This window comes from Pecten maximus, chromosome 9, assembly GCF_902652985.1.
Source record: "Pecten maximus chromosome 9, xPecMax1.1, whole genome shotgun sequence".
NCBI lineage: Eukaryota > Metazoa > Mollusca > Bivalvia > Pectinida > Pectinidae > Pecten > Pecten maximus.
The window spans coordinates 44,234,882-44,251,126 of NC_047023.1; the positions used below are offsets into that span (position 1 = coordinate 44,234,882).

Genomic DNA, 16,245 nt, shown 5'->3' on the forward strand with positions numbered 1-16,245 from the left:
GTGATATCTCACAATGTTAATTGGGAGATTTTTCAAAACAATATTTTTTATTTCCCAACGTAATTTACATGGTGTAGGTGTTATTATGTGACTATGTATATGTATATATATTAAAGATTCTGGTTTTGACCTTTGATCTAGTGTCACTCCTTCAGGCTTTAGATTTTAAGTTGCCTGAATAATTGTGTATCGTACTTTTACTGCGTACATAAAATATCTTCAGAATATTTTGCCTGAAATCAATGAAGAGCTTCCAATAAAAATAAAAAAATGTAACAGAAACAATCAGAAAGTCCTTCATGTCAAACGTTGCTCTCAGACAGAAGACCTTTTGTGATGATTACATGCCAACCATCCCTGGTTTCTATGGTGACATCAGAAACTGTTTCAGTGGCATTCAAACATAACAGGAAAAGGTTGAATGGTTATAAGCTGGACCTTCCTGGGGCTTGTAGGTATTCCCTCTTGAGACTTTCACTAACAATAAGCAATGGTCTCTCACAGAGAAACCTGCTGTGTCTGTAATCTAGAATGGCCGACTAAATTGTCCAGTACATGTGGACTGGAGCAAAGGGATCGAAGGTATCAAAGGTTACAGAGGGTTTCTGAGGTATCGGAGGTATCGGAGGGTATCTGAGGTATCGGAGGGTATCTGAGGTATCGGAGGGTATCTGAGGTATCGGAGGGTTTCTGAGGTATCGGAGGGTACGGAGGGTTTCTGAGGTATTGGGAGGGTATCTGAGGTATCTGAGGTATCGGAGGGTATCTGAGGTATTGGAGGGTTTCTGAGGTATTGGAGGGTTTCTGAGGTATCAGAGGGTATCGGAGGTATTGGAGGGTATCTGAGGTATCGGAGGGTATCTGAGGTATCGGAGGGTATCTGAGGTATCGGAGGGTATCTGAGGTATTGGAGGGTTTCTGTGGTATCGGAGAGTTTCTGAGGTATCGGAAGTATTGGAGGCTAGGTTATTTGAGGTATCGGAGGTATCGGAGGGTATCTGAGGTATTGGAGGGTATCTGAAGTATCAGAGGGTATCTGAGGTATCGGAGGGTATCTGAGGTATCTGAGGTATCTGAGGGTATCTGAGGTATCGGAGGGTATCTGAGGTATCGGAGGGTATCTGAGGTATCGGAGGGTATCTGAGGTATCGGAGGGTATCAGAGGTATTGGAGGGTATCTGAGGTAGCGGAGGGTTTCTGAGGTATTGGAGGGTTTCTGTGGTATCGGAGAGTTTCTGAGGTATCGGAGGTATTGGAGGGTTTCTGAGGTATCGGAGGGTATCTGAGGTATTGGAGGGTTTCTGAGGTATCGGAGAGTTTCTGAGGTATCGGAGGGTATCGGAGGAATCGGAGGGTATCTGAGGTAGCGGAGGGTTTCTGAGGTATTGGAGGGTTTCTGTGGTATCGGAGAGTTTCTGAGGTATCGGAGGTATTGGAGGGTTTCTGAGGTATCGGAGGGTATCTGAGGTATTGGAGGGTTTCTGAGGTATCGGAGGGTTTCTGAGGTATCGGAGGGTTTCTGAGGTATCGGAGGGTATCTGAGGTATCGGAGGGTTTCTGAGGTATTGGAGGGTATCTGAGGTATCAGAGGGTTTCTGAGGTATCAGAGGGTATCTGAGGTATCGGAGGGTTTCTGAGGTATCAGAGGGTTTCTGAGGTATCGGAGGGTATCTGAGGTATCGGAGGGTATCTGAGGTATCGGAGGGTATCGGAGGTATCAGAGGGTTTCTGAGGTATCGGAGAGTATCTGAGGTATCAGAGGGTTTCTGAGGTATCGGAGGTATCGGAGGGTATCTGAGGTATCTGAGGTATCGGAGGGTATCTGAGGTATCAGAGGGTATCTCAGGTATCAGAGGGTATTGGAGAGTATCGGAGGTATTGGAGGGTATCTGAGGTATTGGAGGGTATCTGAGGTATCGGAGAGTTTCTGAGGTATCAGAGGTATCGCTAAACATTGTGACACACTTTTGAGTTCTAGCAGATATGTGTCTATTCGCCTGAAAGAGATTTTTTTAAAAAAAATTGTGCATGTATATCTTATGGGTAATCACATACAGGTTAACATTATGTGTATTTATTACAAGGTGTTATTGAGGGTTACAAATCACATACAGGTTAACATTATGTGTATTTATTACAAGGTGTAATTGAGGATAATCACATACAGGTTAACATTATGTATATTTATTACAAGGTGTAATTGAGGATAATCACATACAGGTTAACATTATGTGTATTTATTACAAGGTGTAATTGAGGATAATCACATACAGGTTAACATTATGTATATTTATTACAAGGTGTTATTTAGGGTTACAAATCACATACAAGTTAACAGGAAGTTGTAACTATGACTTGATTCTTAATTGTTTCAGGCAATTTGGAGACTTTATAATGAAGTTACGAAGAAAACAGCTACACTTGGACGAATAGACTCCAAGACTCCTGAGGTTTGTTGCTGTATTTGTATTAGCTTGCAATATAAGAATTTTATTTCCTCAAAGTGAATTTGAAAATTTTCAATGGTTTATTTTTTTATAGTGTTGCAATCAAGAAATCTCTTCAATTTTATCATTAGAAACAATCTGAAATAGTATCTGAAATGATAAAAAAGACTGCACTTAAAAAGGAAATTCGAGCACTATATTTCTTTTTCATTCTTGATTCATGTTGACTTGAACTGGAGATATTTGCTGTAGATGCTCCACACATGTCATAGTAAATCAGATTTTTATTGTGGGTGTGTTGTTTGGCAATTGTTTGCTTCCTGTACTAAACAAATTCAATAAAATCTGAAAAGCAATGAAATTACACTCTCCTGTCATAATGAGGTGAAAACTAATAATACACTTCGTAACCATCGGCAATAAAAGAACCCCTATTTAAATAAAATAAAATCATTATGTTCGGTTTACCTCCAGGTCAAGGTTATTGGAATGATTTAGACAGTGTGACCTACATTCTATGTTTAATAATGTTGATAACGTTTTTCTTGTCTCTGTATGAATACCAGTTTTATTCTATGCCCTATAAATAAATAAAAATAGAAAAGAATCTTCTTCTTTAGAAATGTAAATCCCATGATCATAGAATTTGGGAAGACGGCTGCTTCAACATTTCTTCCTAACATCTAAAAGTTCTGAGGAATATTTATTTACTGACATCAATTAAGCAAACGATAAGTTAAGTATTAAATATCAGTCTTGATTAAATGGGTCACAAATATACTTTTACTAATGGTTAACCTAGCTGGCCTGCAAAAACAGTATGATTAGTGGACGCAACATCTAGTCCAAACAAAAACTGCAGGCCCTCTAGGCCTCTTGCTGATTCTTAATGTTATGTTTAAGTGAAGACAACTGTTTTCTATCAAAAACTTTCAGTTTGTAGAGATCAAACTTCTGTGGGAAAAATGTGGTGACGAGATTACTATCCTAGCTAAGTCAGCCTGTCAAGTGTTGGTCCGTTTGGTAACTGACAACAACGCTGACTTCTTGTTTATTCTCAACGGGCTCCTGAACCAAGTTCCATCTGCCAGGTAAGGAAAATGCTGTCTTAGGAACAATTTGGGAGTTTTTAATAGAACGTTTGGAGTATGAATACTGCTTTAAAAAAATTTTTACTGTAGAACTAAAGCCACTGATAGCTCTAGTAATTGTCATGCCTAGCTTTTATAACATAAACCTTCATTTTATTTGATGCAGTTTTCATGTACTTTAAGTGTTGATGGGTTAGTATTTTTGTTTCCACATCAATATTCATTGTTAAAACTGTCTTGTGTGACTTTTAAGAAAAAGTCATTCACAAGGAACAGAAATACAGCAATCATCTATCAGTCAGGTTTTCTAGCCCACCGGGTATTGGTTAACGTGAGCTCAAGAGGTTTTCTAGCTCACCGGGTATTGGTTAACGTGAGCTCAACAGAGGTTTTCTAGCTCACCGGGTATTGGTTAACGTGAGCTCAACAGAGGTTTTCTAGCCCACCGGGTATTGGTTAACGTGAGCTCAACAGAGGTTTTCTAGCTCACCGGGTATTGGTTAACGTGAGCTCAACAGAGGTTTTCTAACCCACCGGGTATTGGTTAACGCGAGCTCAACAGAGGTTTTCTAACCCACCGGGTATTGGTTAACGTGAGCTCAACAGAGGTTTTCTAGCTCACCGGGTATTGGTTAACGTGAGCTCAACAGAGGTTTTCTAGCTCACCGGGTATTGGTTAACGTGAGCTCAACAGAGGTTTTCTAGCCCACCGGGTATTGGTTAACGTGAGCTCAACAGAGGTTTTCTAGCTCACCGGGTATTGGTTAACGTGAGCTCAACAGAGGTTTTCTAGCTGACCGGGTATTGGTTAACATGAGCTCAACAGAGGTTTTCTAGCTCACCGGGTATTGGTTAACGTGAGCTCAACAGAGGTTTTCTAGCCCACCGGGTATTGGTTAACATGAGCTCAACAGAGGTTTTCTAGCCCACCGGGTATTGGTTAACGTGAGCTCAAGAGGTTTTCTAGCTCACCGGGTATTGGTTAACGTGAGCTCAACAGAGGTTTTCTAGCTCACCGGGTATTGGTTAACGTGAGCTCAACAGAGGTTTTCTAGCCCACCGGGTATTGGTTAACGTGAGCTCAACAGAGGTTTTCTAGCTCACCGGGTATTGGTTAACGTGAGCTCAACAGAGGTTTTCTAACCCACCGGGTATTGGTTAACGCGAGCTCAACAGAGGTTTTCTAACCCACCGGGTATTGGTTAACGTGAGCTCAACAGAGGTTTTCTAGCTCACCGGGTATTGGTTAACGTGAGCTCAACAGAGGTTTTCTAGCTCACCGGGTATTGGTTAACGTGAGCTCAACAGAGGTTTTCTAGCCCACCGGGTATTGGTTAACGTGAGCTCAACAGAGGTTTTCTAGCTCACCGGGTATTGGTTAACGTGAGCTCAACAGAGGTTTTCTAGCTGACCGGGTATTGGTTAACATGAGCTCAACAGAGGTTTTCTAGCTCACCGGGTATTGGTTAACGTGAGCTCAACAGAGGTTTTCTAGCCCACCGGGTATTGGTTAACATGAGCTCAACAGAGGTTTTCTAGCCCACCGGGTATTGGTTAACGTGAGCTCATACTGTTGCCCCCGCATCTGCGTTAGTATTATCCCACTCTAATATAGATATCTAGGAGTGATGTTACACCCCACACCCTTCCTACAATCCCGATATCTACACCCCACACCCTTCCTACAATCCCGATATCTACACCCCACACCCTTCCTACAATCCTGATATCTAGGAGTGATGTTACACCCCACACCCTTCCTACAATCCTGATATCTAGGAGTGATGTTACACCCCACACCCTTCCTACAATCCTGATATCTAGGAGTGATGTTACACCCCACACCCTTCCTACAATCCTGATATCTACACCCCACACCCTTCCTACAATCCTGATATGTAGGAGTGATGTTCCACCCCACACCCTTCCTACAATCCTGATATCTACACCCCACACCCTTCCTACAATCCTGATATCTAGGAGTGATGTTACACCCCACACCCTTCCTACAATCCTGATATCTAGGAGTGATGTTACACCCCACACCCTTCCTACAATCCTGATATCTAGGAGTGATGTTACACCCCACACCCTTCCTACAATCCTGATATCTAGGAGTGATGTTACACCCCACACCCTTCCTACAATCCTGATATCTACACCCCACACCCTTCCTACAATCCTGATATCTAGGAGTGATGTTACACCCCACACCCTTCCTACAATCCTGATATCTAGGAGTGATGTTCCACCCCACACCCTTCCTACAATCCTGATATCTACACCCCACACCCTTCCTACAATCCTGATATCTAGGAGTGATGTTACACCCCACACCCTTCCTACAATCCTGATATCTAGGGGTGATGTTATACCCCACACCCTTCCTACAATCCTGATATCTAGGGGTGATGTTACACCCCACACCCTTCCTACAATCCTGATATCTAGGGGTGATGTTACACCCCACACCCTTCCTACAATCCTGATATCTAGGAGTGATGTTACACGCCACACCCTTCCTACAATCCTGATATCTAGGAGTGATGTTACACCCCACACCCTTCCTACAATCCTGATATCTAGGAGTGATGTTACACCCCACACCCTTCCTACAATCCTGATATCTAGGGGTGATGTTACACCCCACACCCTTCCTACAATCCTGGTATCTACACCCCACACCCTTCCTACAATCCTGATATCTACACCCCACACCCTTCCTACAATCCTGATATCTAGGAGTGATGTTCCACTCCACACCCTTCCTACAATCCTGATATCTACACCCCACACCCTTCCTACAATCCTGATATCTAGGAGTGATGTTACACCCCACACCCTTCCTACAATCCTGATATCTAGGAGTGATGTTACACCCCACACCCTTCCTACAATCCTGATATCTAGGAGTGATGTTACACCCCACACCCTTCCTACAATCCTGATATCTAGGAGTGATGTTACACCCCACACCCTTCCTACAATCCTGATATCTAGGAGTGATGTTACACCCCACACCCTTCCTACAATCCTGATATCTAGGAGTGATGTTATACCCCACACCCTTCCTACAATCCTGATATCTAGGAGTCATGTTACAGCAAAATAACATCAAAATATTTTGTAATTTTTTTCTTCAGTTTTCTATGTTTTGGACTCACCTTAAGTTTTTCAGGCTTCCAACTCTATAAGTGAATATCCCATACCCTCATTCAATGGTATATATAAACCTTATATTCTAATATAATAGAATGAGAATTGTGTATTGGGATTTGTTTTTATTTTCACATATTTTTGATTGATCATCAAATCTGAGATTGTTGTGGTTTCTCTTTGAATTTGAATCAAATTCACAAAAGTATCTTATGTTTGTTTATCAGATGTATTAATTTGACATTGGGAGTCCATGTCTTAACAAAATAAAACTGAAATTGTAGTATATAAGCATTTGATAATGGCTGCTGCCTGTGAGCTTCGCAATCATTGATTGTACTTGGGTTTTTTCCCCTTGGAGGAAAACAAAATTCTCAGCACTTGGTTATCAATGTATGTTGGTGTAATATTACTGTCAAATAAAGTTAACTGCCAATGGATTGCCTCTCCCCAGGTTGTAAGCACCAAGATTGGATTCTGTTACCTGAAAAAAATAATTCCTAGATTTCAATACTCTGTAGAGTTTCATTAACTGACTGATATTCTATCTCTTTTATATTCCTTTACCTAAATGTCAGTCATTGTGAGATTAACTGACTGATTCTCTCTCTTTTGATTCCATCCTTTACCTAAATGTCAGCCATGGTGATATAAAGTGACTGATTCTCTCTCTTTTGATTCCATCCTTTACCTAAATGTCAGCCATGGTGATATTAACTGACTGATTCTCTCTCTCTTTTGATTCCATCCTTTACCTAAATGTCAGCCATGGTGATATTAACTGACTGATTCTCTCTCTTTTGATTCCATCCTTTACCTAAATGTCAGCCATGGTGATATTAAGTGACTGATTCTCTCTCTTTTGATTCCATCCTTTACCTAAATGTCAGCCATGGTGATATTAACTGACTGATTCTCTCTCTTTTGATTCCACCCTTTACCTAATTGTCAGCCATTGTGAGATTGACTGACTGATTCTCTCTCTTTTGATTCCACCTTTTACCTAAACACTTTTTTAGGTCACCTGAGATGAAATCTCAAGTGACCTATTCTAACCGCTTTTTCCTGTCGTCATGCATTGTGCGTTGTGTGTCCGGAAACAATTTACATTTTCAACTTCTGCTCCACAATCGCCGATTCAAATTTTATTGATATTTGGAGGGAAGCTACCATGGCCAAAGGTTAAAACCAAAATATGATTTATATCGTCACACCCCCCACCCCCATGGGCCTAAGGGGTAGAGCCAAAAAGTTTTAAAAATCTTCTTCTCAACTCCCAGAAATGGTAGAATCAAATACTCTTTGCAGATAAAAAGGTCTAAAGGTTTACCAAAATTGAAAATTTCATGACTCTGAGGTCTTATGCTTCCCCGTGGGAGGGGTAAAGTTTACTAATGTGTATATAAGGAAATCACTTCCCCCTGGGAGGGGTAAAGTTTACTTATGTGTATATAGGGAAATCACTTCCCCCTGGGAGGGGTAAAGTTTACTAATGTGTATATAGGGAAATCACTTCCCCCTGGGAGGGGTAAAGTTTACTAATGTGTATATAGGGAAATCACTTCCCCCTCAGGGAGGGGTAAAGTTTACTAATGTGTATATAGGGAAATCACTTCCCCCTGGGAGGGGTAAAGTTTACTAATGTGTATATAGGGAAATCACTTCCCCCTGGGAGGGGTAAAGTTTACTTATGTGTATATAGGGAAATCACTTCCCCCTGGGGAGGGGTAAAGTTTACTAATGTGTATATAGGGAAATCACTTCCCCCTGGGAGGGGTAAAGTTTACTTATGTGTATATAGGGAAATCACTTCCCCCTGGGGAGGGGTAAAGTTTACTAATGTGTATATAGGGAAATCACTTCCCCCTGGGAGGGGTAAAGTTTACTAATGTGTATATAGGGAAATCACTTCCCCCTGGGAGGGGTAAAGTTTACTAATGTGTATATAGGGAAATCACTTCCCCCTGGGAGGGGTAAAGTTTACTAATGTGTATATAGGGAAATCACTTCCCCCTGGGAGGGGTAAAGTTTACTAATGTGTATATAGGGAAATCACTTCCCCCTGGGGAGGGGTAAAGTTTACTAATGTGTATATAGGGAAATCACTTCCCCCTGGGAGGGGTAAAGTTTACTTATGTGTATATAGGGAAATCACTTCCCCCTGGGAGGGGTAAAGATTACTAATGTGTATATAGGGAAATCACTTCCCCCTGGGATGGGTAAAGTTTACTAATGTGTATATAGGGAAATCACTTCCCCCTGGGAGGGGTAAAGTTTACTAATGTGTATATAGGGAAATCACTTCCCCCTGGGAGGGGTAAAGTTTACTAATGTGTATATAAGGAAATCACTTCCCCCTGGGGAGGGGTACAGTTTACTAATGTGTATATAGGGAAATCACTTCCCCCTGGGAGGGGTAAAGTTTACTAATGTGTATATAGGGAAATCACTTCCCCCTGGGAGGGGTAAAGTTTACTAATGTGTATATAGGGAAATCACTTCCCCCTGGGGAGGGGTAAAGTTTACTAATGTGTATATAGGGAAATCACTTCCCCCTGGGGAGGGGTAAAGTTTACTAATGTGTATATAGGGAAATCACTTCCCCCTGGGGAGGGGTAAAGTTTACTAATGTGTATATAGGGAAATCACTTCCCCCTGGGGAGGGGTAAAGTTTACTAATGTGTATATAGGGAAATCCCATTTTTGAGCATTATTTGTTCCTATTGCCATTGGACATAATACAAGCATGGATAGAATTATCAGTATGGGGTGTCTGTTGAATAGTACGTGCACTGAATGACCCCCAGGGGCTAATGGGCGAGGCCAAAATAAGGTAGAATCAAATTCTCTTCATAGATGAATGGGTGATTTACCACAACTGTGAATTTCATGACCCTGGGGTCTCATATTTGCCCCTGGGGAGAGGGGTAAACTTTACTATGATTTTTATATAAGGATAAAACATTTTTGACTTTTATTTAGATGATTTCTATTGGAATTCATTCTAACTTGGCATTATTACAATGGGATGGCAGTTAGATGGTATGCAAATGTTGGCACATCTTCACTAGCCGATTATAAGGTTTCTGATTACGTTACACTCCACAAACCCTTGGCAGATATAGCCGTCAGTTCTGGCCCTCACGCGGAGATTCAAAATATTCACCCTTTATGCATGAAATTTTCGACCAATCAAAACAAGTGTTACCAATGTACTTAATCGGTGATGTTTACAAACACACTTGGAGGCTTGTGTCATTTTGATGAGATATGTGATCAATAACTTCTAGCAATTAATCAAACACTGTGACTCTTTCCCTAAATACTGTACATCTCTGTATCTAGGTAAAATGCCATCACATAGTCGACAAGGTAGCTCTGTACTGGGTGCCATAATTTTTATTTACTGCGAAACCAAGCCTAAATGTAAAGAGCAATTTGATTGGATGCCCTGGGATTCCAGGGCGCGACGGTTTAAACACGACTATATCTGCAAAGGGTTCGTGGAGTGTAATGTAATCAGAAGTCTTGGCTTTCAAAGATGATTTTGGCATTGACTGACCCTTTGGGCTTATGGGCGGGTTGAAAAAGAGTCAAATTAACTGAAATAACGTAACGTCATCATTTGATGTTGAGTACCAAGTCGTAAATGATGACGTCATAAATTTCGATGCAAAACTTACATTTGGTTGCAAGTATGTGAGAAAAATAATCAAACATGGGTCTGTTCCGCGAAGAAGGATATCTCAACCCTCGTGTAAGAGTTCGGCTGGCCAGTACTCCGCAAGCCTCGTGCTGACTGGCCAAACCCGTACACTCGAGTTGAGATATCCTTGCCCACGGAACAGACCCATGTTATATTCTATTAATCTAACAGCCAGAACATTTATACAATGGCATGAGAGTGGAATAACACAGGGTATTGTGGTAGAAATCAGAAATATAAAACACTTTCATGAAGAGTTCATATACTGTGACAGTTTCCAAGGTAATTGTTTTGTATTATGAAGCACATTGCTGTTTAAATAGACAGGTCAGTCGCTAAGTGTGATAACCATATGAAAAACCATCAAATTCTGCACAAATCATTGTTAGGAATCTAAAGATAAAAAAAGAGACAATCTATTCCAGTGTTTATTGGAGAATTATATTTCTGGTGTCAAATTATCACTAGAGATAAAGTTGATCATGTACTGGTGTGTAATTTTCGTGGAATGTTAAAAAAAATGAAAATTGTAACAAAATAAAGAAGATTGTTTTTAAAATCATTTATGGTAATAACGTTTACTGAAATTTTGTTTCCCACCGTTTTAAATGTCGAAGAATTCTTTGGGGATATCTTTGTCCTTGAATTCATGATGGTGTTAATAGAGTCTATAACCTTAAAACTGCGACTGAAATGGATTTATTTCTTTAGGTTTCCTCTCTCACTGAGGAATGCCTCGTAAAATTGAGCTGTTGTTCATATACTCTTGCTCTTGTTTTGTGTGAAGCTTCCCCTATCATCCTGTATCTCTACCAACAGGTGTGGTGTGGGGAAATTCTCGTTCTGCTGGTACCTCTTAACATACAGGGAAGTTAAGCTGTTTAAGTGTTTCTGACAAATTGATACATCCTTTGGTTTATCGGTAATTTAATATCCTTCAGTGGCATGTCAACCAAGCTCTGATAATTAGTTGATGACAAGAGTTTCTGATGTTTGTAGCTGGGGTATAAATAGAGGTTACACAACGAGTGGTTGTAGGATATGGAATTTATTTCACACGAGTAAGTTATTTTTTAAAAGTTACAAAAGACACGAGCTTTTTAAATTAGCGAGTGTTTTTTGCAACTTTTGAAAAATAACTTACGAGTGTGAAATAAATTCAATATCCAACAATTTCGAGTCGTGTCACCTGTTTCTACCACAATAATATCGGCTTGAATCAAAAGGAAACGTGGCCAAGTATAATTTCGCGTATGCAAATAAAGTGTACCAGTGACGTCCGGGACCCGGTGATGTGACGTCATTAGATTATTGATGACGTCAATAACAATTGCAGCTTGGGTCAAAGGTCACCGTGCTAGCCAATCAAAATGCATACAGAGTTTATACCACGTGTGGTATAAACAGATTGTTAATCAACAGCTGTAATGATTAACTGATGGTCTGAGAGTTGAATAACACAGGGTATTGTGGTAGAATGACTTTTCACTAATTAATCATGATAATTAGTTGATGACAAGAGTTTGTATGTTTGTAGCTTGGCTATCATGACTTATCACTAATTAATCATGATAATTAGTGGATGACGAGAGTTCCTAATGTTTGTAGCTGGGCTATAATGACGTATCACTAATTAATCATGATAATAAGTTGATGACAAGAGTAACTATTTGAGTCAATACGTGAGCTGTTGATTACACTAATATCCAGAGATGCTGAAGATAGGTTAATGGATGTAGGTAGACAGTCTGGTACTATTTTCAGGTCCATATTCTAAAGTTCAAGGCCAACTTTGAGGTTAAAGATTAAAGGTTAACTTAATTCTCAGAGCATAATGCTCATTAATGGCTGATAGAATGAACATTATGGCTGATTGTGGGGTAGGAAGGTCACAGACATCATCTCTATGATTATATCCATAGTCTTGATAGAATGAACATTATGGCTGATTGTGGGGTAGGAAGGTCACAGACATCATCTCTATGATTATATCCATAGTCTTGTTGAATTTATAGGGGTCATATTCATACTCTCTCTGGACACACTAACGGTCAAAGACATTTTAAGGATACAACTTCAAAGGTAGTTTGTTGTGGACTTACCCCTTTTTGGTCAGATATGCTGGATATAACCTAAAGTGACCCTTTCCCTTATTTCATACTTCTGTTTGTGTTATTTTGAATATTTAATTATTTTACTGTTATTTCTAATAGATTTGAGTTTATTTCCTAAGTGTAATATTCTTGCCTGGATTCATATTCCAGTCATTGTGACAAGGGGACTTGTCCCTCAGTGTTACTCTGTTTCTTGTTTCAATTAGACGAAGAAAATTGTTTGACCTTGTTTTTTTCTTGATATCTAATTATTTAGATTAAACTAATGTTATATACAGTTGGTTGTGTTGAGCGATTGTAAGCTTTCTTTATGGTCTTATGAATGCCAGTATAATTAAGGTGAATGTAGGTGTTTTGTATGTATAAGTCTTCCTGCTTGGAAACAGAATCTTTTTATCGGTCAGCCAATCTGTAGAAATGATGAGAGGGATGTAACTGACCATCAGAGAAGCAGAATAAAAACACATCTTATTTGATATATATATCGATACAAAGAGCCTAACCTAATTATCTTCCCTTTTCCCTATGCAGGTCCCTTTTGGGAATTGTGAACGGAATCAGCGAACTACTGGTCCTACAAATTGCGCTTGCAGAAAATCAGGGTCAGCCGTACTCTTGTCCATATCGTTTAAGGTAAGAACATTAGTTTGTATATGAAAATCCAAATTACACAAATTTTTGTTGCAATCACAAATTGAAGGTGGCTGATTGGAAATAAACAAAGTTAATGGAAGCTCACCATTGACTTAAGATTACATTCTGGTCATTAAGTGGTCTGATGCGGACAAGAGGCTGTGTGGTATCATTCAAACCATAGACACGCAAAAGGTCAAGTATGTGTAACGGTCAGAATTATTATCATTCGTGAATTACAAGGTCAAAGTACTGAAGGGATCTTTCTAAAATTTCATATGTAGGTTCCTCTTGGTCCCTCGTATTGCATTTTGGGACCAATCTGAAAACAACATAGCCAACAGACAGACATTATTGCTTAATTTCAAATTTCATATATAGGTTCCTGTTGTTTGAAAAGCACTGCAGGGATATTTCTCAATTATACAGATTTGTAAGAGAAAGGGAAAAATGGAGAGAAGATCCATCTGACATGGAACCTATAAAGATCATTCAATGGTGGGCGCCACGGTCCCTCTGGGATCTCTTGTTAATTTATTAAATTAATTAAATGGACAACTATTATTAGATTTTTAATTTATTGAATTGATCAAATTGACAACTATTATTAGATTTTTAATTTATTAAATTAATCAAATTGACAACTATATGACTTTGTGTATTATTAGATTTTAAATTTATGAAATTAATTAAATGGACAACTATTATTAGATTTTGAATTTATTAAATTGATCAAATTGACAACTATTATTAGATTTTGAATTTATTAAATTAATTAAATGGACAACTATCACTGGTGTCCAGTAAACTGGTATGATGCATATCTGATTAAGCCTGCAGGCAGATTTTGTTTAATTTTTCTATCACAAAAAACAGTTAATAATAACAACAAGAACAATTACTACATCACCTGTATTTTATTGTTTATCTGTAAATAGAATTAATTAAATTGACAAGTTTAACTTGTGTCCAGTTTACTATTTAATGTTTTGCATATCTGGGTCAGCCATCAGGCAGATTTTGCCAGACTTTTTTTTATAAAATCAACAGTAATCAACACTTTCAGTCATTAGTTTTATCTGGAGGATACAGTAAAAGTATGTTACATAAAACTGAATATGATTACAACTTGTAGTCACCAGGTAAAAATATTACATAAAACTGAATATGATTAGGTCTGTACAGAACATTCAACTTGTATAGTCACCAGGTAACGATCTATGTGTAAATTTTGTTGTTTGAAGCAGATGACACCCATCAAGTCAGTTCACTTCAGCGTTAGCATGTTGTTATGACAGGTAATTAACAGTTTCAATTTTCACTGAAATACACGCTGGAGAAAAAATACATATTGATGGTCACATTGATCACTCTATTTCGTAATAACATGTCGCAAAACTTCTGTTGCTATGGGCAACTCAGCAAAATTCTGAGACGTTATATAGATTTTTTTTAGCATTTGTTAAATATAATAATATGGAATATTACCTGCCAGCTGAACGTTTATTCCCCTGCTACATACTGTTTTTGTCTCACCCGTGCATATCTGTATGAAGGGCTGCTCAGTCGGTTAGAGCGCTGGCCACGTAACCTCGACTGGTGAAGATCTGACGCCGCTTTGTTTGACTTTCCCTTGTTTCAGTTTTCATTTCTTTACTCTATAATTGCTCTGGATAGCATGCAAGGGCTTCCTTTATGTTGTTAAGTGAGGTAGTCACCAACTACTACAAGGAGACCTGAGCTCCAAATTTCCCTGGTTGTTCACAGGGTGACAAACCCAGGAAATAAAACAAACAATCTGTTGTGTGTCCGAGCGGCCTTTTGCTTGGCAAAAGTAGTGTGGTAAATATTTCTGGACAGATTTTCATAAAATTGTATGGTTTCCTCCAATAGTTTTGAGGTAATATCATAATCAATCCAAGGCTGATGTCATGCTTGTATGCTTTCAATATAACATATCAAATGCCACTTGATCACTATAGTGGCTATATATATTTCTTACTGGAGAAATTGAAAGTAAAGGTATAAGCTCAAAACAAGTCTTATTAAAGATAAGTTCAGAAGAAACCCTATTGTAAAAATAAACTTAATCTAGCTCAAAAAATTTCAGTAAAGTTGAAATGTCAGCAAAAAAACCACCCTAATGTCAGTATCTGGATGTGTGAGCTGAAGGCTGTATGGCTGTTATAGTGGACGTAAAACTCGTTAAATAAAGAAGTGTCTGGATCTGTCAGCTGAATGGCTGTATGGTCATTCTGGACGTAAAACTCGTTAAATAAAGAAGTGTCTGGATCTGTCAGCTGAATGGCTGTATGGTCATTCTGGACGTAAAACTCGTTAAATAAAGAAGTGTCTGGATCTGTCAGCTGAATGGCTGTATGGTCATGCATTCTGGACGTAAAACTCGTTAGATAAAGAAGTGTCTGGATCTGTCAGCTGAATGGCTGTATGGTCATGCATTCTGGACGTAAAACTCGTTAGATAAAGAAGTGTCTGGATCTGTCAGCTGAATGGCTGTATGGTCATGCATTCTGGACGTAAAACTCGTTAGATAAAGAAGTGTCTGGATCTGTCAGCTGAATGGCTGTATAGTCATTCTGGATGTAAAACTCGTTAAATAAAGAAGTGTCTGGATCTGTCAGCTGAATGGCTGTATGGTCATTCTGGACGTAAAACTTGTTAAATAAAGAAGTGTCTGGATCTGTCAGCTGAATGGCTGTATGGTCATGCATTCTGGACGTAAAACTCGTTAGATAAAGAAGTGTCTGGATCTGTCAGCTGAATGGCTGTATAGTCATTCTGGATGTAAAACTCGTTAAATAAAGAAGTGTCTGGATCTGTCAGCTGAATGGCTGTATGGTCATTCTGGACGTAAAACTTGTTAAATAAAGAAGTGTCTGGATCTGTCAGCTGAATGGCTGTATAGTCATTCTGGACGTAAAACTTGTTAAATAAAGAAGTGTCTGGATCTGTCAGCTGAATGGCTGTATGGTCATTCTGGACGTAAAACTCGTTAAATAAAGAAGTGTCTGGATCTGTCAGCTGAATGGCTGTATAGTCATTCTGGACGTAAAACTTGTTAAATAAAGAAGTGTCTG

At 39.2% G+C, this 16,245-nt stretch overlaps 1 protein-coding gene across 1 annotated transcript in view; it reads left to right on the forward strand.

Annotated features, from left to right (window-relative positions):
- LOC117335085 (focadhesin-like) overlaps nt 1-16,245 on the forward strand; it is a 393,213-nt gene that overhangs the window by 171,542 nt on the left and 205,426 nt on the right. The window contains 3 exon segments of the mRNA XM_033895005.1: nt 2,376-2,450; nt 3,384-3,538; nt 13,046-13,147. Of these exon segments, the coding sequence (XP_033750896.1) occupies nt 2,376-2,450; nt 3,384-3,538; nt 13,046-13,147 (332 nt within the window).